This window comes from Oncorhynchus masou, chromosome 5 (assembly GCF_036934945.1).
Source record: "Oncorhynchus masou masou isolate Uvic2021 chromosome 5, UVic_Omas_1.1, whole genome shotgun sequence".
Lineage (NCBI taxonomy): Eukaryota > Metazoa > Chordata > Actinopteri > Salmoniformes > Salmonidae > Oncorhynchus > Oncorhynchus masou.
This window is the reverse complement of record NC_088216.1, coordinates 41,530,447-41,554,703: the sequence shown is the minus strand read 5'-3', so window position 1 is coordinate 41,554,703 and position 24,257 is coordinate 41,530,447. Positions and strand designations below refer to the sequence as shown.

General features: G+C 41.6%; 1 protein-coding gene across 2 annotated transcripts; it reads left to right on the top strand.

Annotated features, from left to right (window-relative positions):
- The first annotated feature begins 120 nt into the window (after window positions 1–120).
- Window positions 121–24,228, top strand: LOC135539595 (cilia- and flagella-associated protein 100-like). Of its 2 annotated transcripts, XM_064965569.1 has the most exons (16): window positions 121–205; window positions 808–834; window positions 2,802–2,876; window positions 4,764–4,861; window positions 5,135–5,327; window positions 16,707–16,774; window positions 17,190–17,353; window positions 17,442–17,522; window positions 18,754–18,956; window positions 19,197–19,293; window positions 19,444–19,486; window positions 20,696–20,850; window positions 22,205–22,340; window positions 22,598–22,800; window positions 23,066–23,159; window positions 23,635–24,228. In XM_064965569.1, the coding sequence occupies exons 2-16, from the start codon at window positions 810–812 to the stop codon at window positions 23,746–23,748; spliced, it is 1,749 nt and encodes a 582-aa protein (XP_064821641.1). In that variant the 5' UTR covers window positions 121–205; window positions 808–809; the 3' UTR covers window positions 23,749–24,228. The 2 variants fall into 2 exon arrangements, with proteins under 2 accessions (XP_064821641.1, XP_064821642.1); XM_064965570.1 differs by lacking the exons at window positions 121–205; window positions 808–834; window positions 2,802–2,876 and adding an exon at window positions 4,105–4,236.
- The last annotated feature ends 29 nt before the right edge of the window (window positions 24,229–24,257 follow it).

The window sequence follows — 24,257 nt, the reverse complement described above, 5'->3', positions numbered from 1 at the left end:
AGCATTTGACGACTGAGTAGAATGTTGGGAAACAGTGTCATCGAGTGGTAAGAAAATAGAACCTTCTGAACAATAATGTTACCACGGCAACAGAACGCAAACTCAGGACAATCGAGTTCCGAAGAAAAAGGGTAGAACTCTCAAGATGCTCATTTGACAAAGTGTTTCAGCAGAATATACCGCAAAGGGATTAATCTAATTGAAGGTAAGGAAAGATGTTCAAAACAAAACCGTATTTTACTCTGACATAATATTACATAAAGTAGGTTGCAAAATATTTTGTATGTTACAACAAGCCTATTTGGCTCCATTTTTAGATTTTTGGGCGACATTGTTGATAAACTTTTGGAAACAGAAATAATAAGAATAATTTATTAAATTTGTGAATCGCTTCTTATTATACAAAATCATCTCAAAGTGCATAAAATTAAAACCAAATAGAAAACAAATTGACAGGGCAACTGACACAAAGAACACAGCTGACGCTATAAAGGACAAGGATACCAAGGAGAACAGCTATTAAATGAAAGAGAAAGGTCTTTTGGCCCGTTTTAAACGAAACATTATTGTAACATTCTCTTGATGAAAACAACCAAGCAAAACTATAGACATGTCTTACACAGTTAGAATGTGGACAGAAAATAGCCTATGATGTTACTCACCATTTAGAGAATTCACTTGTTACCACATTCACCATTGTGATTTGATTGACTTATAGTTGACATGCAATGTGTGAAAAAACCTGTCCCCTATTTATCAGTCTTAGCAACCCTAATTGTGGTAATTTGCATTCACTTTCTACTGTAGGGATGCTGTCACCAACATCAAGGCACAGTAAGTATCAGTCATATAAGTCTTCATCTTGACACGCTGATAGTGTACAATGGCTTTTACTAAGCACATAGGGGAGAGTGGGGTAAATTGAGCCATTTTTTTACTTTCAACATCACCCCATCAAGGGATATATACTATTCTTTCTAACAAAGACATCTACATATATTTCAGGCTGTTGTGTATCGCTGGAAATAACCAGAATTCATGTAAACATGAAAGTTTTGAAAACAGAGCTTGAAAAGAAAACAAGTGGTCTCTTGGCACAACTTACCCCGGATATGGGGTAAGTTGAGCCATGGGACAGGGTAGGTTGAGCCATGGGACAGGGTAGGTTGAGCCATGGGACATGGTAGGTTGAGCCATGGGACATGGTAGGTTGAGCCATGAGACAGGGTAGGTTGAGCCATGGGACAGGGTAGGTTGAGCCATGGGACAGGGTAGGTTGAGCCATGGGACAGGGTAGGTTGAGCCATGGGACAGGGTAGGTTGAGCCATGGGACAGGGTAGGTTGAGCCATGGGACAGGGTAAGTTGAGCCATGGGGGAGGGTAGGTTGAGCCATGGGGCAGGGTAGGTTGAGCCATGGGACAGGGTAGGTTGAGCCATGGGACAGGGTAGGTTGAGCCATGGGACAGGGTAGGTTGAGCCATGGGACAGAGTAGGTTGAGCCATGGGACAGGGTAGGTTGAGCCATGGGACAGGGTAGGTTGAGCCATGGGACATAGTATGTTGAGCCATGGGACATAGTATGTTGAGCCATGGGACAGGGTAGGTTGAGCCATGGGACAGGGTAGGTTGAGCCATGGGACAGGGTAGGTTGAGCCATGGGACAGGGTAGGTTGAGCCATGGGACAGAGTAGGTTGAGCCATGGGACAGGGTAGGTTGAGCCATGGGACAGGGTAGGTTGAGCCATGGGACAGGGTAAGTTGAGCCATGGGACAGGGTAGGTTGAGCCATGGGACAGGGTAGGTTAAGCCATGGGACAGGGTAGGTTGAGCCATGGGACAGGGTAAGTTGAGCCATGTGACAGAGTAGGTTGAGCCGCCCGCACATTTTTGTACTAAATGAAATATTACCACTACCTTTGTAGATAAAACTACGTCTATCTTTATTTCCCAAACACAATTCAACACAATCACTTTTTTGTCTTTTAATAATTGTAAGCATCTTTTAACACAGGCTTAATACCTAACAAACACTGTACTTAAAAACAACAACACTTTTAACATAGGCCAGGCCCGGTTGTTACCTCATATCCCAGCAATAATGCCTTGCATTATACCTGGGAAGAACCAGGGTAGATTGAGCCATGGGACAGGGTAGGTTGAGCCATGGGACAGGGTAGGTTGAGCCATGGGACAGGGTAGGTTGAGCCATGGGACAGGGTAGGTTGAGCCATGGGAAGAAAACACTTCATTTTACTCAACTTGCCATTGGCTCAACAATTGGGTCAACTTACCCCAAGGCAAACATTTTGACTATATTAGCCCACACAGCTACAAGGATGCACTTTCATGCTAGGTTTAGGACCTCGTTTTGAAGCTTATAGAGAACCCAACTGATGTCGAGAGAAATCTTTAAATGATCTACTTTGGTTTAGATACAAGCACCATTTAACCTCTTATTAACATAGTACATTAATTTTACTTGGTGAAAATCAGTTTTATGGACCTAACTTTCTTACCATGTTTTCAATGTAGTTTCTTCCTTCAAAGATTCCATGAAAATATAACCTCTTCCTAAACATTTGGTCAAAAGATTAATTTTGTGTATAGTTTCTTAGAAACAAGGATGGCTCAACTCCTTTTGCTCAAGTTACCCCACTCTCCCATGGTGAATGAGACACATTTTGTGAAGGCTCGCCATGCAAGACTAGGCTACTTTACACATAATAAACCTACTGTTTCTACTGGGGTGTGAATTCTAGTTTTGATTTTCTATATTTTGTATGCGATTCTTTTCGACAGGAGGACCAAACATGCTGTCAGGTCCCATGATAGTTGCCCAGTCGGCGAGTGCCACCAAGTCAGTGATATCTACAGGTAGTAGCTATTATACATATCATCTAACCAACTGGTTAGCATTACTTGTAATATTGATGATGAGTCACTTTGAGGTTACCCCTAGAATGATTCTGTCATAAAATAGACTAGGAAGAAGTAATGGAAAAATCTTGTTCCAATTCCATGTCGTTCATCTCACTTAGTCATTTGACTTTTATGACATCCCTCTAATCCCACTTCATTCCAGTCTAGGGTTAACCTGTTATAAACTACTGTAGATAAAATAATTAAATAAAAACTGTATAGAAAATGTCATCAACAGTTCAATCAACTGGTTCTGAAATGTATGACACCATCCTAGATGCACAAAGACAGTAAAATAGTAGGAGGGGAGAGTAGGGTACATTGAAAACATTTTTTACATTCAGCATCACTCTGCCAAGGGAGATATAGTATTGTTTCTAACAAAGACGTCTGCATATATTTCAGGATGTTGTATATCCGTGGAAATACTCAGAATTCATGTAAACTTTACAGTTTTAAGAACATAGCCAGTTATGGGGAAAGTTGAGCTGCGGGACAGAGTCAGTTAAGTCGCCTAAAAATTCCTGTACTGAATGAAATATTACCACTATCTTTTTAAAACCATCTTTATTTCCCAAATAAAATTAAACACAATCACAATCGCTTTTTTTTGCCTTTTAATAATTTTAAGGGTATTTTAACACAGACTTAACAAAACAAACACTTTGTACTAAAAAAACAACACTCTTACCATAGGCCAGGACCTGTTGTTACGTCATATCCCAGCAATAATGCCTTGCATTACACCTGGGAATAAAACACTTAAATTCGCTCATTTTGCCATTGGCTCAATTTACCCCAAGGCAAACATTTTAACTATATTAGCCCACACAGCTACAAGGATGCACTTTCATGCTAGGTTTAGGACCACCTATTGAAGCTTTTAGAGACTCCAACTGATGTATTGAACAATCTTAAAATTATATATACATTACTTTGGTTTAGATCCTAGCATTATGAAACCTGTAACACAATAAATTAAATTGACTTGGTTAAAAACAGTTTTATGTACCTAACTTGCATACTTTTTCTATATGGTTTCTTCCTTCACAAACTCCATAAAATTATGAGCTCTTCCTAAATATTTGGACAAATTATTCTATTTCTTTTGTCTATGGTCTCGTAAACGCATGCTTCCTAGCCGAAACAGTTCGGAAGAGTTCGTGCATATATTATGATGACATTTTGTGACTTTTTCTTTCCTTTGGACTTCAGTGACTGTTCTTTCAGCTATTCAGACACACAACATTTTTTCTGCAGGCGAGCCTAAGTTCGGAGCCGAAGTCTCTGCCCCTTAGTCGGCAATTGGTCAACAGTAAGGATTCTTCAATGAAGTCTTTGTTATCATTCAACGACTTATTTTCATGTACATTTTTTTCATTCCGAATTACTTCACCAAACATCTTAGTTAGATAGGAAATTGCGCAAATAAGATTTCTGCAAAAACTTCAACATTTCTTGAGGTATCTTGGATACATTCAGAATATTTTGAGGAAGTGTATACTGGCTACGGCATTTCAAAATGGACAAACAGTACTATTGCTGCTTTTTAGAATTTTCAAGCAAAGGTCTTTTAATGGAGTATGGGAGCACACTCATTCGGTTTGGCTAGCTGAGTTCGGCTAGGCGCCAACTGAACTGAAGCATGCTGATGCCTTTACTCCTTTGGCTCAACTTACCCCACTCTCCCCTACTAGTTTATTCTTGGTATTGTGTTGGTGCAACATGCATGCTGTTTTTGAGAGGTCAATTTACTGGTACTGGTTTAAATGCAAGCCACAGTTGTCTATGGGCTACTCTTCTTCTGACATTTGTCCCTGTTTTTTATTGCTATGTCTGAAGATGTATGTAAACAGATGCCTGGGGCGAACCCTTTTAAAGTGCTTGACAACACCAACATATTTCTGATCAGGAACAAGGAAAAGGAGCGCAGGAAACTGGTGTGTATGTGTGTGTGTGTTCACATGTGTGTGACAATAAATATTTTAGTGTCATTATTATAGATTAAATACAATTGTTGACAATGCAACTGGCATTGTGTTTTTTAAAGACAATTTCCCGATTGAGCCTACATATGCAGTGTTTTCCGTGAATGGGATCTCCAAAATCATGTTTTATTCAATGCATTACACATATAGTTACTGTTTAGTTACCTCAGTCCAACTGGTATCTGTCCAACATCATGTCAAATAATGCACCTATTTTCTTTCCAGGAGCTGCAGAGCCAGTTGAGTTTGCGGGTCCATGAGAAGGTGACCTATGCGGGCCGTATGAAGGCCAAGCAGGGTGACCTCCTCAGGGAACTGAGAGAGGGTCTGGAGGAGGACACAGCCCAGCCAGGAGGGGAGGAGAGCAGCCTGGCCCAGCAACAAAACACCCCTGCCTGGAGGGTGGCCATGATCAAAGGTGCACACACACCAACACACACCATGTTGCCTCACCATAATTGACATGTTATGACACACACTTTAGGTCTATACACACACATACTGTATAGTCAGCCTAAACACAAAGGCCTTAGGCTTACACTGGAGTCATTGACACAACTGAAATAATTATTATGGTCAATAGAGTGCACTGACAATACAGACTGCAAAATAATACTTTTTATTTGCCTCTGCCTTTATACCTAACCTCAGGCCCATCTTTTGACAATGCCATGCTATTTCAAGTTGTTGGTACAGATGACAGATCTTAACTTGGGCCTAGATTCAATCAGATCAAGTGTTAACCGGCGATAGCAGACACCCACGTAGCAGATGTTTTGGCAGTGTCAGAGGTGAAACTGCAGTTGGAGCCATCAAAACGGTGAGCAGCTGCTCTTGCGATCATTGTCACGAAGCCACGCCCGCCCCACTCTTGTTAGAAGTTCAGAGCGAGAAAGTATAGCCTATATAGAAATAATTACACTCAAATAAAAAAATCATTAAACCAAATAATGAGGATTTTCCATCATCCTAATCTCACATTCTAGTGTTCAAACTTGTAAACAAGGCTGCATGGGATTTATGTTAACGTGACTCCTCTGCATAATATTTCTGATAATGTGACTCCTTTGCATGGGATTTCTGTTAATGTGACTTGTGCGGCCAATGGCAATGTCCGTTTTAGGTATAATGCCGGGAACCACTTGTGGATTTGACAGATCTAACACAGTTCCACCTCCGACACCACCAACACAACCGCTGTGTGGAACAGAGTCCATGATCAACCTTTTCCCTACTGCATCAAAATGAGCAGTTCTCTTTCTCTCCGTGCGGGGGCAGTTGAGTCATTGGGATCAGGGCTTGCAATCAAAATCATCCTCTCTCTCGCTCAAATGCTAGGCCTAGGTCCTATTACTGCAACATTCAGCCATACACATCAACAACCGTCGTTTTATATAGCTTATTAACACAAGCTATATATTGGTCTCCACTAGGCTATGACATACAGGTGTCAAGTGTATCTGAAATGCAGCTGTACAGTAGGCTACACCCTAAACTATGGCCTACTGTAGCCTGTCAAAACTAATTGCACGCATAGGCCTATAATATCAGCTGTAAAGACAAGATGAAATTGAGAATAATGAGGTAGCCTACGGAATGGAGCACAATGGCGCGTGAAAGACCTTTTTTATTTATTTTTATTTTTAGCTCTACAGTATATGTTATCGAAAAAGAGGACAGCTTAGGAGTTCTAGCGAACCTAATGTTGCCAATCAACTGTCACAATGTAGCTCAATTGTGGTCTGGGGTGGTCTAGTGGTTAGGGCTGCTTCCTTCAGCGTGCACATGTAGGCTTACTGTGTTGGCATGGGTTCGATTCTGGCCCATACCCTTCTGGTGCAAATAACTCAATCTCCCCATTGACTTGATTTAGTTACACATTTCAGATATGTTACCCCGATCTTGATAAGAAATTACCATACCAGACACTTTTATAGACAGTTGTATTTAGCAGATATCATAAATAGGAAACTAATAAAATAAGAACAGTAGGCTACACCAACATTAGTTTCCAGTCATACAAAGTGTCAGGTAAATTTCCACAGTAGATTTGCTGTGGTAAGTGAGGAAATACTTTATTTCAATTGTATGGAATGCTTGTCAAATACAGTAGATCAATCGCACTTAGTCTGTTCAAAACGTTGACAGTACCAACCAGAGGGCGAACATATCTTGAAAGATTTTGGTTGCAAGCAGGACTAAGGTAACGATGACATCTGATAGGGAATGGTAATGAGGTGACCAATAATGGTTGCAATTTAGATCAGCTGTGCAGATGAATTTAGAATTTAAAGATGGTTTATTGAGACATCAACTGGCGACAATCTAGTGCCATCAATGTTTGCAATTGTCACGACTTCCGCCGAATTCGGTACCCTCTCCTTGTTCGGGCGGCTTTCAGCGGTCGAAGTCACCAGCCTTCTAGCCATCACCAATCCCCTTTTCATTTTAATTTTGTTTTGTCTTTGTTTTACACACCTGGTTTCAATTCCCCAATTACATGTTCAATATTTAACCCTGTTTTTTGATGAGCTGATTTGAGCCATCAGTTGATTGACAACTTGTTGAACAGCTGATTTCACCACCCCCACTCCTGCAATTTGCGCCAAGCCTGTCTCTTTAATCATGCAACAATGATTCGGTCATTCTCATTCAAGAATCTGGCACTTTGCCGCACCCATGTGTTAATGTTCAAATCCTCCCACTGCTAAATGTCCTATTATAAGGCCTAGCCTAGATTGTCATTATACCGTATTATCATTATTTTATACAAGCCTATTATTATTCTTTCTTAAATATATTTTTAAGGAATGGGGCAGTCTCACTCCTGTCATAATTGTTTTGCTTTTATTGAAGAGATAAACAAGTGTTGGAAATACAGGGAAGATAGGGGAGGGGGAGTCAAAGGACAGTGGGCCGGATTCAATTCCCTTGCCAGCTCTGACATAATGTGTGGCGGGGTCCGCGGCTGTAGCCCCTGGACCACACAAGCGCTGAGGCCACAAATCATTTATTCTGGCTATTGCTTGCTTGAATATATGCCCCAGCGGACCTGCAGTCTAAAAAAGGTGGTGCCAGGCAGTGATACAGCCCGAAAGGATGCTCTCGATTGTGTATCTGTAAAAGTTTGTAAGGGTTTTAGGTAACAAGCCAAATTTCTTCAGCCTCCTGATGTTGAAGAGGCGCTGTTGCGTCTTCTTCACCACATTGGCTGTGTGGGTGGACCATTTCAGTTTGTCCGTGATGTGTACAGCGAGGAACTTAAAGCTTTCCACCTTCTCCACTATTGTCCTTTCGATGTGGATAGGGATGTGCTCCCTCTACTGTTTCCTGAAATCCACGATCATCTCCTTTGTTTTGTTGACGTTGAGTGAGGTTATTTTCCTGACACCACACTCCGAGGGCCCTCACCTCCTCCCTGTAGGCTGTGTTGTCGTTGTTGGTAATCAAGCCTACCACTGTAGTGTCGTCTACAAACTTGATTATTGATGTTGGAGGTGTGCATGGCCACGCAGTCATAGGTGAACAGGGAGTACAGGAGAGGGCTGAGAATGCACCCTTGTGGGGCCCCAGTGTCGAGGATCAGCCGGGTGGAGATGTTGTTTCCTACCTTTACCACCTGGGGGCGGACGGTCAGAAAGTCCAGGACCCAGTTGCACAGGGCGGGGTCGAGACCCAGGGTCTCAAGCTTTATGATGAGTTTGGAGGGTACTATGGTATTGAATGCTGAGCTGTAACCAATGAGCAGCATTCTTACACAGGTATTCCTCTTGTCCAGATGGGATAGGGCAGTGTGCAGTGTGATGGCGATTGTGTCGTCTGTGGACCTATTGGGGCGGTAAGCAAATTGGAGTGGGTCTAGGACATCAGGTAGGGTGGAGGTGATATGATCATTGACTAGTGAACAGCACTTCATAATGACAGAAGTGAGTGCTATGGGGCCATAGTCATTTAGCTAAGTTACCTTACCTTTCTTGGGAACAGGAACAATGGTGGCCATCTTGAAGCATGTGGGGACAGCAGACTGGGATAGGGATTGATTGAATATGTCCCTATCCCAGTCTGCTGCCCCCACAAGACTGATGGAACAGATCAGAACGTTAACCTTTTAATGATTGTTTTTTTTTCATATTTTTTTTTGTTTTTACTTCTCCACCTACCTCTATCTCCAGAAGACAAATATATATATATATATATATATATATATATATATATATATACACAGTGCCTTGCGAAAGTATTCGGCCCCCTTGAACTTTGCGACCTTTTGCCACATTTCAGGCTTCAAACATAAAGATATAAAACTGTATTTTTTTTGTGAAAAAACAACAGCAAGTGGGACACAATCATGAAGTGGAACGACATTTATTGGATATTTCAAACTTTTTTAACAAATCAAAAACTGAAAAATTGGGTGTGCAAAATTATTCAGCCCCCTTAAGTTAATACTTTGTAGCGCCACCTTTTGCTGCGATTACAGCTGTAAGTCGCTTGGGGTATGTCTCTATCAGTTTTGCACATCGAGAGACTGACATTTTTTCCCATTCCTCATTGCAAAACAGCTCGAGCTCAGTGAGGTTGGATGGAGAGCATTTGTGAACAGCAGTTTTCAGTTCTTTCCACAGATTCTCGATTGGATTCAGGTCTGGACTTTGACTTGGCCATTCTAACACCTGGATATGTTTATTTTTGAACCATTCCATTGTAGATTTTGTTTTATGTTTTGGATCATTGTCTTGTTGGAAGACAAATCTCCGTCCCAGTCTCAGGTCTTTTACAGACTCCATCAGGTTTTCTTCCAGAATGGTCCTGTATTTGGCTCCATCCATCTTCCCATCTATTTTAACCATCTTCCCTGTCCCTGCTGAAGAAAAGCAGGCCCAAACCATGATGCTGCCACCACCATGTTTGACAGTGGGTATGGTGTGTTCAGGGTGATGAGCGGTGTTGCTTTTACACCAAACATAACGTTTTGCATTGTTGCCAAAAAGTTCAATTTTGGTTTCATCTGACCAGAGCACCTTCTTCCACATGTTTGGTGTGTCTCCCAGGTGGCTTGTGGCAAACTTTAAAACAACAATTTTTATGGATATCTGGATATCTATCTGCCACTCTTCCATAAAGGCCAGATTTGTGCAATATACGACTGATTGTTGTCCTATGGACAGAGTCTCCCACCTCAGCTGTAGATCTCTGCAGTTCATCCAGAGTGATCATGGGCCTCTTGGCTGCATCTCTGATCAGTCTTCTCCTTGTGTGAGCTGAAAGTTTAGAGGGACGGCCAGGTCTTGGTAGATTTGCAGTGGTCTGATACTCCTGCCATTTCAATATTATCGCTTGCACAGTGCTCCTTGGGATGTTTAAAGCTTGGGAAATCTTTTTGTATCCAAATCCGGCTTTAAACTTCTTCACAACAGTATCTCGGACCTGCCTGGTGTGTTCCTTGTTCTTCATGACGCTCTCTGCGCTTTTAACGGACCTCAGACTATCACAGTGCAGATGCATTTATACGGAGACTTGATTACACACAGGTGGATTGTATTTATCATCATCAGTCATTTAGGTCAACATTGGATCATTCAGAGATCCTCACTGAACTTCTGGAGAGTTTGCTGCACTGAAAGTAAAGGGGCTGAATCATTTTGCACGCCCAATTTTTCAGGGTTTGATTTGTTAAAAAAGTTTGAAATATCCAATAAATGTCGTTCCACTTCATGATTGTGTCCCACTTGTTGTTGATTCTTCACAAAAAAAAATACAGTTTTATATCTTTATGTTTGAAGCCTGAAATGTGGCAAAAGGTCGCAAAGTTCAAGGGGGCCAAATACTTTCGCAAGGCCCTGTATATAGAATTCTTAGAATGTTGCAAAAAAATGTTTTTCACATTATCAGCGCAGCAATGAAAACATGGTAATACGCATCAATGTGCTGGCACCACACATGCCAGCAGTTTAATATGACAGAGATGGAAAAAAAAAAATCCTGCACAAATCAATGAATCATCATCATCACGTGTTCTCTCCCAAATATGCATAGCCGAATGATGTATACCATCCTATATTTAAGAGTAATCCCCCCCCCGCCCCTTTTTTTGCACGTTGTCGGGACCACCATTGGACTGGCATAAATTGCACAAATTTCTAGTTGGGCCATGGTGTGGGGGCTAGGGTTGAATATTTTCCCTGTATTTTACAAATGTTCCATCCCAAGAGTAAATCATTTTTCTCCTGGGTAACCCAGTATTTCCCGCCAAAACCGGAAGTGTCATTCAAAAGCATTTCATGTCTGGATTTGATTAGAGCTTTGATTGAAAATTCAAGCCTGATGCTACCTGAGCATGATGAGCCATACATTAAATACATTTAAAAGCCCTACATTAAAGACATTTCATGGCCAAATTATTTTGTCATTATCCAATACATACAGTGCATTCGGAAAGTATTCAGACCCCTTGACTTTTTCCACATTGTTTCGTTACAACCTTATTCTAAAATGGATTAAATCGCCCCCCCCCTCATCAATCTACACACAATACCCCATAACGACCAAGCAAAAACAGGTTTTTAGAAATGTTTGCTAAAACAGTAATCAGACCATTTACTCAGTACTTTACTGAAGGACCTTTGGCAGCGATTACAGTCTTCTTGGGTATGACGGAACAAGCTTGACACACCTGTATTTGGGGAGTTTCTCCCGATCTTCTCTGCAGATCCTCCCAAGCCCTGCCAGGTTGTATGGGGAGCGTCGCTGCACAGCTATTTTCAGGTCTCTCCAGAGATGTTCGATCAGGTTAAAGTCTGGCTCTGGCAGGGCCACTCAAGGACACTCAGAGACTTGTCCCGAAGCAACTCCTGCATTGTCTTGGCTGTGTGGTTAGGGTCGTTGTCCTGTTGGAAGGTGAACCTTTCCCCAGTCTGAGGTCTTGAGCAGGTTTTCATCAAGGATCTCTCTTTACTTTGCTCCGTTCATCTTTCCCTCAATCCTGACTAGTCTCTCAGTCCCTGTCCCTGACAAACATCCCCAAGGCATGATGCTGCCACCACCATGCTTTACCGTAGTAATGGTGCCAGGTTTCCTTCAGACGTGATGCTTGGCATTCAGGCCAAAGAGTTCCGTCTTGGTTTCATCAGACCAGAGAATCTTTTTTCTCTTGGTCTAAGAGTCCTTTAGGTGCCTTTTGGCAAACTTCAAGAGGGCTGTCATGTGCCTTTTACTGAGGAGTGGCTTCCGTCTGGCCACTCTACTATTAAGGCCTAATTGGTGGAGTAGTAATAGTCCAGTGGCTCTACGGAAAATTCCTTCGACCTCATTCCTTCGGCCCCATGGCTTGGTTTCTTCTCTGATGTGCCCTGTCAACTGTGGAACCTTATATAAACAGGTGTGTGCCTTTCCAAATTATGTCCAATCAATTGAATGTACCACACGTGCTCCAATCAAGTTGTAGAAACATGTCAAGGATGATCAATGGAAACAGGATGCACCTGAGCTCAATTTCGAGTCTCATACCTAAGTTTCTGAATACTTATGTAAATAAGGTATTTCTGTTTTTTATTTGTAATAAATTTGCAAACATTTCTAAAACCCTGTTTTTGCTTTGTCATAATAGGTTATTGTGTGTAGATTGATGAGGGAAAAACATTATATAATCAATTTTAGAATAAGTCTGCAACGTAACAAAATGTGGAAAAAGTCAAGGGGTCTGGATACCTGTTTGACCAGATGCAATGCTATTTCACAGTAAACAAATTGACAACAGACTTTCAACACGCTTATAGGGAAGGACACTCAACAAGCACAGCACCTACACAAATGACAAATGACTGATGATTGGCTGAGAGAAATTGATGATAAAATTATTGTTGGGGCTTTCTTGTTAGACTTAAGTGCAGCTTTTGACATTATCGATCATAGTCTGCTGCTGGAAAACATATGTGTTATGGCTTTAAACCCCCTGCTATAATGTGGATAAAGAGATACTTGTCTAACAGAACACAGAGGGTATTCTTTAATGGAAGCCTCTCAAACATAATCCAGGTTGAATCAGGAATTCCCCAGGGTAGCTCTTTATGCCTTGCTTTTATTTTTTACTAACTGACTTTGAGTAAAGCCTGAGTGTCTATGTATGCGGATGACTCAACACAATTAAAAAAGAGTAGCAGTTAGTTTCAGAGTGGGTGACAGGGAATAAGTTAGCCATACATATTTCCAAAACTAAAAGCATTGTATTTGGAACAGAACATTCACTTAACCCTAAACCTCAACTAAATCTTGTAATAAATAATGTGGAAATTGCTCAAGTTTAGATGCTTTGAGTTACCCTGGATTGTAAACTGTCATGGTCAAAACATATTGATACAACAGTAGCTAAGACGGGGAGAAGTATGTCCATGATAGAGCACTGCTCTGCCTTCTTAACAACACTATCAACAAGGCAGGTCCTACAGGCCCTAGTTTTGTCGCACCTTGACTACTGTTCAGTTGTGTGGTAAAGGTGCCACCAAAAAGGACTTAGGAAAATTGTAATTGGCTCAGAATAGGGCAGCATGGCTGGCCCTTGGATGTACACAGAGAGCTAATATTAATAATATACATGTCAATCTCTCCTGGCTCAAAGTGGAGGAGAGATTGACTTCATCACTAATTGTATTTATGAAAGGTTGAATGCATGTTGAATACACTGAGCTGACTGTCTAACCTACTGGCACACAGCTTGGACACCCATGCATACCCCAGAAGACATGCCACAAGAGGCCTCTTCACAGTCCCCAAGTCCAGAACAGACTATGGAAGGCACACAGTACAACATAGAGCGATGACTACATGGAACTCTATTCCACATCAAGTAAATGATGAAAGAAGTAAAATTAGATTTAAAAAAAAAACAGTTAAAAAAACACCTTATGGAACAGTAGGCTCATCCATATATATATCTTTCATAATTTCCCCCCTAATGTTATTAGCCTACCTCCTCTTTCTCTCTCTATTGTTGCTTCATTCCCTCCTCGCTTTCAACAGGTAAAGGAAACACGTTTTATTGTCCTTATCTTCATCATTCTAATGACATCCTTGAATAATATAGGACTTGAATTAGATGCAGAAGGCTTTCACTTCTCTTCATGAAGATTGAATGGTTCTGGGTCTGAATAAATAACTGCTATAGCCTTCGCTCTTCTTTAAAACTACCTGTGAGGACTAGGGCTATATATCAATCTATATTGAACAAAAATATAAACGCAACATGCAACAATTTCAAAGATTTTACTGAGTTGCAGTTCATATAAGGAAATAATCAGTCCATTGAAATACATCAATTAGGACCTAATTTATGGATTTCACATGACTGGGAATACGGATGTGCATCTATTGGTCACAAATGCCTTAAAAAAAAGGTAGGGCCGTGGATCATAAAACCACTCAGTGTCTGGTGTGACCACCATTTACCTCATGTAGCAAGACATCTCCTTCACATATAGTTGATCAGGCTGTTGATTGTGGCCTGTGGAATGTTGTTACACTCCTCTTCAATGGCTGTGTGAAGTTGCTGGATATTGGTGTGAACGCGGTGTCATACACGTCGATCCAGAGCATCCCAAATATGCTCAATGGGTGACATGTCTGGAGTATGCAACTCATGGAAGAACTGGGACATTTTCAGCTTCAAGGAATTGTGTACAGATCCTTGCGACATGGGGCCACCGTGATGATGGCGGATGAATGGCACCACAATGGGCCTCAGGATCTCATCATGGTATATCTGTGCATTCAAATTGCTGTTGATAAAATGCAAGTGTGTTCGTTGTCCGTAGCTTCTGCTGTGCCCATTCCATAACCCAACCGGCACGATGGGGCACTCTGTTCACAACGTGGAGTGATGAACATCAATGTTTTTAGAAATACTTTTGTAACCCTTTCCAGCTTTATGCAAGTCAACAATTCTTAATCTTAGGTCTTCTGAGATCTCTTTTGTTCGAAGCATTGTTCACATCAGGCAATGGTTCTTGTGAGTAGCAAACTCAAATTTTGTGAGTGTTTTTGTTGGGCATGGCAGCTCTAACCAACACCTCCAATTCCGTCTCATTGATTGGACTCCAGGTTAGCTGACTCCTGACTCCAATTAGCTTTTGCAAAGGTCATTAGCCTAGCTAGGGGTTCACATTCTTTTTCGAACCTACACTGTGGATTTTTAAATTATGTATTCAATATAGACAAGAAAAATACAATAATTTGGGGGTTATTATTTTAAGCACACTGTGTTTGTTACGCCCCTGAAAACAGGGGAGAAATAATCACGAGAGTGATACGGTGTTGTATTCTCAATTCAACGTTTAGTCAACGACATTTCACAAAAGTAACACATTACGAAACAACAGGAAACCCATTATACAAATAACACAGCAAAATAATATCTTATTAACAACGCACATGTTCATTCACAATCGACATAAGATGCTATTCTTCACTTCAACAGAGCAGGGCTAATATTACTCTTCAAAATTAACTCTAACTTCCTCAAGACGTTACTAAGACACACCTTAAACACTCTTGACATGTTAGTTATGTGTTATAACATTTAAATTACTATTTTTATCATCAATAAAGTACCTGAAAACAGGGGAGAAATAATCACGAGAGTGATACGGTGTTGTATTCTCAATTCAACATTTAGTGTAATGAGAAAAGACCGCGATTTTCCCCAGGAATATGGGTGGAGACCAGAGCAATCGATCTCCGGCTCATAGATTAAGAGCATTTCGTAGATCACAGGTTAACACTGTTAGGCACTACAAAATAAAGTAATCAATATAACGTTTACACATTACTCTCACAATTCGTACACTTTGACAGATTTTAACTTTAACACAATTATATGAATGTTATCAATCTCTATCAACTAATACTGAATGCATCTTTTTAACCTTAGATGTTTTAAGATCCTCACATACTATGAATTTACTAATACTTTTTAATGTACAACAGGCTATGAATATTTCCTTTAACCTGTCACATGTTCATCTATTGTTGTGACTAAGATGAAGATCAGATCAAATTTGATGACTAATTTATGCAAAAATACAGGTAATTCCAAAGGGTTCACATACTTTTTTTTGCCGCTGTATAATTTAAAAGTTCCATTTCACGCCATGCTGTTCATATAAATAATGAATGATAATTTACCGTTTCCTCACAGTTATTTTACCCTGGAAAAGGGAGTGGTTTTAGGCGGAATATCCCAGTAAATCTTGGTAACCGGGTTCCTGCCATTCAACCCTATTTGGGTCATTCCAATGAGTTGGGTTCGGGGCTATTGGAACTGAAGATGCTGTATTTATACCCAGCTTATGGTAGGTACGGTACTGCATTATATAGCCTACAAAGACTGATTCCAGCTGCCCCCTGGCGCCAATTCTAAATATTCAGTATTCATTCACGTCCTCCTGCTGCAGGACTAATTTCCTCCTGCGATGAAATGGGTCAAATTAAGATCCGACATCTGTATATACCGTCCAACCAAATGCTTACTTGCAGGTTCCTTCTTGACAGTGCAACAACAGTAAGAAATAATACAATATAAGATTGTGAACAAAAAGTAAATGACTCAGTAGAATAAACATTTTTGCAAAAGTATAATACAGGAAGGCACAACTTAGTCCTATATTTACACGTGTATTGGGGAAAGGGGGATTGGGGGGCACGTGTTTAAATTGTGCAGTATTTAGCAGTCTGTTATCAACAGTTGTGATGTGTGTGTTGCATGAATGTATGTGTGTGTGTAACCAACCATACTGTTTCTCCCCAGATCGCAATATTGACAAAGAGAGCATGAATGAGTTTATCACCAAGAAAAGGGAGATGTTTCTGCTGGAGGTAAGAAGGGAACGAAGGTCCAATAAAAACTGCCCGGGTGATCATGTTATGCTCTTTATGACAACTGGAATGTGTCCACAGATATTCGTTCTTTATACGATACAGAAATGCTTGATCATTGAATTAAAAGTAAATGTATTGTATTCAATGATTCATAATACATAATAAATGTTATGTATTCATCGTCTTTAGTGGTTCCCACTAGTGAGGAGTAGCCTGTGTGCAGGTACAGTCAATACAAGCTTCTCCACCTCCCTCAAGTTGGTGGCATTTCCCACCTCTTGACATCTTCCTTCTTTCCGCCCTCAATCTTTCTCTCTCCTGTCCAAAACGTCCATCCATCCATCCATCCTCCAATCCCCCATCTCTCTCTCCCCATCCCTATCTCCCTCATCTCTCTCCCCCTCTCTCCCAGTACTCCTTGGCTGTGAAGCGTGGAGAGATCGAGCAGCTGGAGAAAATGGCGACCGGCCAGGAGAGGAAGCTGATGCGCGCCGAGCGGTTCCTGGAGGACGACGCCATCATGTTCGACGAGTTCCTCAAAGAGAATGACAAGAACTCTGTAGAGGCCATCAAAGTGTAATAACTAACAATATGGTTGCTATATGTACAATCTATCTTCCTCTTCTACTTCATAAAATCACATGGTGTCTCCATTATTGCACAGTGCTGAGTTAGAGACCAAAGTGAAACTGGAGAAGGTGACTGAGATCAAGAGGCTCACAACTAGGATGGTGACCATTAAGAGGTGGGTAGTACACAGAGCATTACAGCTAGGATGACCATGGCCTCCTATTGGAACTATTGGCGTAAATAAACTATAGTCAATGCTTGATGTACGTGAGAAAGTCATAAAGGTTACACATCATGTACACCACCGTTCAAAAGTTTGGGGTCACTTAGAAATGTACTTGTTTTTGAAAGAAAATGTAATTTTTTGTCCATTAAAATAACATAGAATTGATCAGAAATACAGTGTAAAACATTGTTAATGTTGTAAATGACTTTTGTAGCTGGAAGCGGCTGATTTTGTTATGGAATATCTACATAGGCGTACAGAAGCCCATTATCAGCAACCATCACTCATGTGTTCCAATGGCACGTTGAGTTAGCTAATCCAAGTTTATAATTTCAAAAGGCTAATTGATCATTAGAAAACCCTGTGAAGAGGCGACTCCAGGATGCTGGCCTTCTTGGTAAAGTTCCTCTGTCTAGTGTCTGTGTTCTTTTGCCCATCTTAATCTTTTATTTTTATTGGCCAGTCTAAGATATGGCTTTTTCTTTTCAACTCTGCCTAGAAGGCCAGCATCCTGGTGTCGGCTCTTCACTGTTGATGCTGAGACTGGTGTTTTGCGGGTACTATTTAATGACAGGCGACTGTTTCTCAAACTAGACACTCTAATGTACTTGTACTCTTGCTCAATTGTGCATTGGGGCCTCCCACTCCTCTTTCTATTCTGGTTAGTGCCAGTTTGCGCTGTTCTGTGAAGGGAGTAGTTCACAGCGTTGTACGAGAGCTTTAGTTTCTTGGCAATTTCTCGCATGGAATAGCTTTAATTTCTCAGAACAAGAATAGACTGATACATTTCAGAAGAAAGTTCTTTGTTTCTGGACATTTTGAGCCTGTAATCGAACCCACAAATGCTGATGCTCCAGATACTCAACTCAGTACTCAAAAGTCTAAAGAAGGCCAGTTGTAGTGATCCAGCTACAATAGTCATTTACAACATTAACAGTGTTTACACTGTATTTCTAATCAATTTTATGTTATTTTAATGGACAAGAAATGTGCTTTTCTTTCAAAAACAAGGACATTTCTAAGTGACCCCAAACATTTGAAAGGAAGTGTATATCTCAAAGATGTGTGTGTGTGTGTGTGTGTGTGTGTGTGTGTGTGTGTGTGTGTGTGTGTGTGTGTGTGTGTGTGCGTGTGTTCATGCATTTGTTTGTGTGTGTGCATGCATGCTCTTCTCCTGCAGTGACATCTCTAAGTTTGAGGACATCATAAAGGAGTACACCATGTACAAGGAGTTTCTCTTCAAGCTGTCCCCTCCAGAGTGGCAAGAGGCACAGAGGGCAAAGGGTAAGACCCCCAAAGCCAAGTCTACCACCAAGTCTGCCACCAAGGACAAGTCCAAAGAGAAAGACAAAGACGAGAGGGCCACTCCGAAAAGACGTTCTAGTATGTCTTCTTTCTTAGTGTTTTGTTATGTATTGTTGCATAAACATTTGACTTCAGTACTGTGATGTAGTGGCCTGTAAAATGGTGACGGGCTGTTGCATTTGATGCTATTTTGTGTCTATACTAAAGCGCCCCTTTTTTAATCTCCGTTTTCTGTCTCTCCCTCTCCCTTACACACACGTACACACTTGCGCACGCACACACACACACACGCATGCACGCACGCACACACGCACACAGGTGTGGAAAGCAGGGCGTCCTTTGCGAGTCGGGAGCTGCCCCCTCTCCGGGATGCCAGGGCCCCCTCTAGACAGTCGATAGTCCAGAGTGACAAACCGTGAGTGTGTGTGTGTCCCAAATCACGAGTACAACATTGGGCCTCAGGGTATCTATGTGAGTCACCCATTGGCAGAAGTGGGTTTTGAATATGACCGTGTTCCATGCTATAATTTTGGCACATCTTTGTGCTGAGTTCCTGTCTTTTCAGGAGTCCTGTGGCAGAACTGGAGACCGACAGCTCTGAATATGAGGTTAGTTTCAACCTTAGAAGGTAAGAATTACACTGGAGGATAACGATATTCTGGAAAATTTGAAAATGTGAAAATGTGAAAATTGAATAAATGAGACGTTTGAATAAAAAGTGAATACAGGCTGAATATGACTTAAAATGTCAAGGGCCAATTTTCCGGACACAGATTAAGCTCAGGCCTAAAAAGTATGCTTAATGGATCAGTCTCGACTAAAATACCTATACTCCAAGGGCGCGTTCAAGCAGATCACTTTTGACCATTGTTGGTCGCTGCCTTCCAAAGTGTGTTGCATTAAGGGAATAAACATTTTCGACTTGCGCCTACACAACGACTGCATGAACTCATGAAGCTTTGACTGCAGTCAACTGCAAGTTTCTGCAGTTGCTCTTCGCCAACTTCATCCTACAGCCATAGCCTGGATTGTGGGAGGCTCTATTATCAACCAATCATTAGGGTGTTTGCTCCACGCGAAAGTGACCAAACACGTGACTGAAACCGAAACCAACTTTGCCGCAATTCATGTATACAGTGGATATGTACAAATTAATGTGATATTTGGGGCTCTCAATCACTAATTGATAGTACAATGTACACACATATATTTACAGTTTGTGAGTGTGTAATATGGAGGTCGGAGACATGTTTATTTCGACATTACAAAGAAAAGCTTGTATAAACAATGGCAACACTGCCATGAGCCTTACTGTTGAAAACCCATACCTGTTGTATTCGGGCGCATGTGACAAATTTGATTTGATTTGTGTCCGACTGTCGCAGATGCACGGACCTCCCACGACTTCACTCCTCGACTTTCGTCTGTAGTTGGTTGCTTCAGCCTTACCACTTAAACGAGCTCCATGACTAGGATTGATCTGGGAAAACCAAGCAAAATCTGATTATGTTGAACTTCAACCCCACTAGTCCATCCAGGCAACCTAGCTTCCTGCTAAAGGATATCTTTCCCTGTACATTTTTATAAACTTCTGCCTACTTTTCAATTTGCCCTGGATGAAGTCTATGGGAGAATCTCAATAGCGTTTCCTCGATTCCTCACGTCCACTCTCCTCGCCTCCTTCTCAAAACTCGCCCCTCTGACCTTCTAATCCAATGGGTTTTGAGAAGGAGGTGAGGAGAGATGACGCGATGAATCAAGGAAATGCTATTGAGATTCTATGCTTATCTGTGTGTGGTGATTGTCGCTTTTTGCAGGAACACCCAGAGCTGTATTTCACAGACCCCAGGCAGCTTCTGGAGTTGCTTTCAGAGCTGGAGGAGCAGAACCTCTCTCTGATCCAGAACTCCAGGGAGACGGAGGAGGCTCTGGAGGTGTTCAGTAAGGTCATGGACCATACAAGAAAGAAGATGTAAGTAAGACCTGCTGGGGTTAGAGGTGAGAGGTAGATAGAGAGTGAAGTGAGTACTACAGATGGAAGTGAATGTAGAGATTCACACAGTGGCTCGGACCACTGGATTATGCCTCTCATTCCAGTTACACTTGTTTGGATTTCTCCCTGACCAATATGGCTGCCATTTTCACTCCATTCGGGAACTTTGAGGGTTTATGTCAAAGCCCTTCTGGTAATGTAATAGGATCTCCAGATAGAATAAGAACAAAATGTTTTGAATTACAGGACATTAGCTGTAAAACGGCAAAATGTTCTCTCAGCTTCATGGCAAAATTTGTAGAATAGCAGGAAATGAGTTTTAAAATTCTAAATTATCTCAGCATCATTGCAAAATGTGTAAAATAGCATGAGATTAGCTATAAAACTGCACATGTTCCCCTCTGCTCCATGACAAAATGTGTAGAATTGCAGGAGATTAGCTTTTAAAATACAACATTCTCTCAGCTTTATTGCAAAATGGGCAGAATAGCAATATAATTCATATTAAAATTAATTTAATTTGTAAAGTGCTTTTCTCAGACCAGAGGCAAAAAGATAAATAATAATAATTCAGAATTAATAAATGATAATAAAAACAATCCAAAACACAGAAAACAATCAACGCTATATGCAGGTGTGGTCAGATCCGGAGGACATGAGAACAGAATTAGCAGAGGTCCTAGAAAGCTTTACTGAACAGCACGGTCTTGAGCTGTGCCTTAAATGAGGACAGAGACTCTGCAGTCCTAATAGTGTCTGGAAGTGCGTTCCACAGCCACAGAGCCGCGTAACTGAAAGCCCTGTCACCCATAGTTTATAGTCTGCTGAAGGGAGATGGACCTGGAGGAGCAAAGGGTAGAATGAGTTCAGACAGGTACTTTGGTCCAGAGTTGTCCGTAGCTTGGTAGGTGTGAACCAGGATTTTGTAGTGGAGGTTGAACAGTTGAGGTTGAACAGCACTGGAGTGATGTGCTCGCGGGGGAGGTGTGGGTGAGGACATGTGCAGCACAGTTTAGGAAATACCTTGTTTAGGCACTTGGCAGATGCTCCAACAAAAAAGGGTAAATATGTGTAGAATTGCAGGAAATTAGCTTTAAAAATGCAAAATTCTCTCAGCCTCATGGCAAAATGTTTAGAATAGCATGATATTAGCGATAAAAATACCAAGTTATTGTAGAAAGTAAATTATTTTGACTGACATTGATAGTGCTAGGATGTTGACATTGACATTGCTAGGATGTTTTATGTCATGAGTACCCTTCATAGTTCCTTTTCTCTCTTTCCTCGCCTGCATTCGTTTCTATGTGTTGCGTGGCTCCCCCCTTCTCTGCAGGGAGCTGGAAACCGTCCAGCTGACCCAGCAGATAGACATCATGACCCACACCATCCAGAGGGAGAGGGACCGGGCTGCCGAGCTGGAGCTGAGGGCCCGCCTCTTCAACTTTGGGAAGTACAAATCCGCCGACCAGGTAGGAGAGAGAAGACTGCCTTTGAGACAGTGATCCAAAGTCAGTTTAGAGTCTGTCCGTCCCTAATGGTCAATGTTCAGATTTGGGGAAGGTAAGCAAATCCTAGATCTGTGCCTAATGACACTTCTACTCACAGTGGGAAATGGGACAGGTCACACTGACGGTTATGCAGAGGACATGCTAATGTCAGTAGTGAGCCAGTCATTGGCCTTAGATCATATAGATCTTTCTCTCTCACCTTTGTTCCTCCACTGTAGGAGTTTATGTTGGACTCCCTGGGCGCTAAGGTGGAGGAGGTGTACCGGAGCTGCGTGGGCGACACAGAGGCCAACCTGAGCACGCTGCAGATGCTGACGGTTATCGAGAGCCGCCTGGGCGAGCTGCTGGAGAACGTGGAGATGATCCCCAAGGAGCGACTGCTGATGGCCGAGAGGACCAAGGAGAAGGAAAGGAGGCTCAGGTAGGGGAGAGTTGGAACACAGCCTCGTAGGACCATCATATAGGCTAGTCAGTTTGGCGCCATTCCATTTCAACCTCCACGTCTTAAGGATCTAAGCTTTAGGCTTTGCCTGTTCCATGTGGTAGCTAGGTGCCAGAGCTGAGTTTCTTTCAGTTTAAAGCACATCTCTGTGAAGTTGACAACTAGACTGGAGATTTAGCCTTTTAGATTAAATTAATCGACCCTTCTCCTTTCCCGCCCATGATCCTTTGCTTCCTTTCCCTAGGCTGCGTGATGAGAAGATGCATCAGGCGAAGCAGCACCAGGAGGAGAGGCTGAAGAGGGCCCTGGAGAGAGCCCAGGCCGACATCAAGAAAACAGTCAGTCACACAATCTGCCTCAACACCACACCATTACAATCCTACAGGCAAACATTATGAACAAAGTTCCGCCAGGAAAATCTGTGTGAAGCATGACATTTTCATTAGACGCCTACAACCCAGATTACATTGCGTAACTATGGGCTGGATTCAGTCTGTATCGCAGAAGATCCGCATGAAAAAATGTAAGGTAATTTCTGATTGAGCTGGCATATGCAGATTTTACGGTGAATGCAGGGACATTACCTTAAAATTTAAATCGAGCTATGCCGTGGATCTTCTGCAATACTTCCACGATATGGATTGAATGCAGCCCTAAGCCATTGGTTTAGTTACCTGGGTGACTGTTCTATTATAATATATGGTAGAAATGGAGAATAAGCATGACGTTTGATAAATATCCAGAGTTAATGTCATAATTAATTGTAGAAACCATACCATTGTGTTCCCTTTATTTGACGATGCTTTTCTCCAGACTGGCAAGAAACTGATGGCCAGATCACAGCCCCCTGCCGGCAAGCTGAAGACCAGCCAGGTGTATGACATCTCAGACAAGGAGAAAGAGCAGCAGCTTTACTTCTTCACCTAAAGGGTAGAGTCAGTCACATTACTGACCAGAACTCATTCAATATGTTTTGGCCTATTGTGGGGCTGTGACTGACTCACTGTAAATACTGACCAATAATTGGATATGACATGACAGGTATAAGTAAGACTTTTCAAATGTCTCCATTGGACGCTGGTGATGTCACATGATGGGATAGGTCCTACTTTTTTGGTGCTGGGTGGTTGTTTATATTGACTCAGTGGGGAGCATGTGGACTTTGTTTTGGTGGAGCGCATTCTGGGGCAGGTGAACAGTACTCTGCCCACACATTTTATAGACTTGGATTATTTTGTTACTAGATTTACAATATTTTGCCATACCAGATTGTTTTCTTATGACATTTCTTATGTTATATTATTGATAATCTATTGTGCTTCTTTACCTGATCATATCTGAATAGCAGTTAGATGGACTGCATGCATGTGATGAACAAATTAATAAACATTTCACAATAAAAATATCTGCTCTTGCCTCTTTGGAGTCAATGTAAA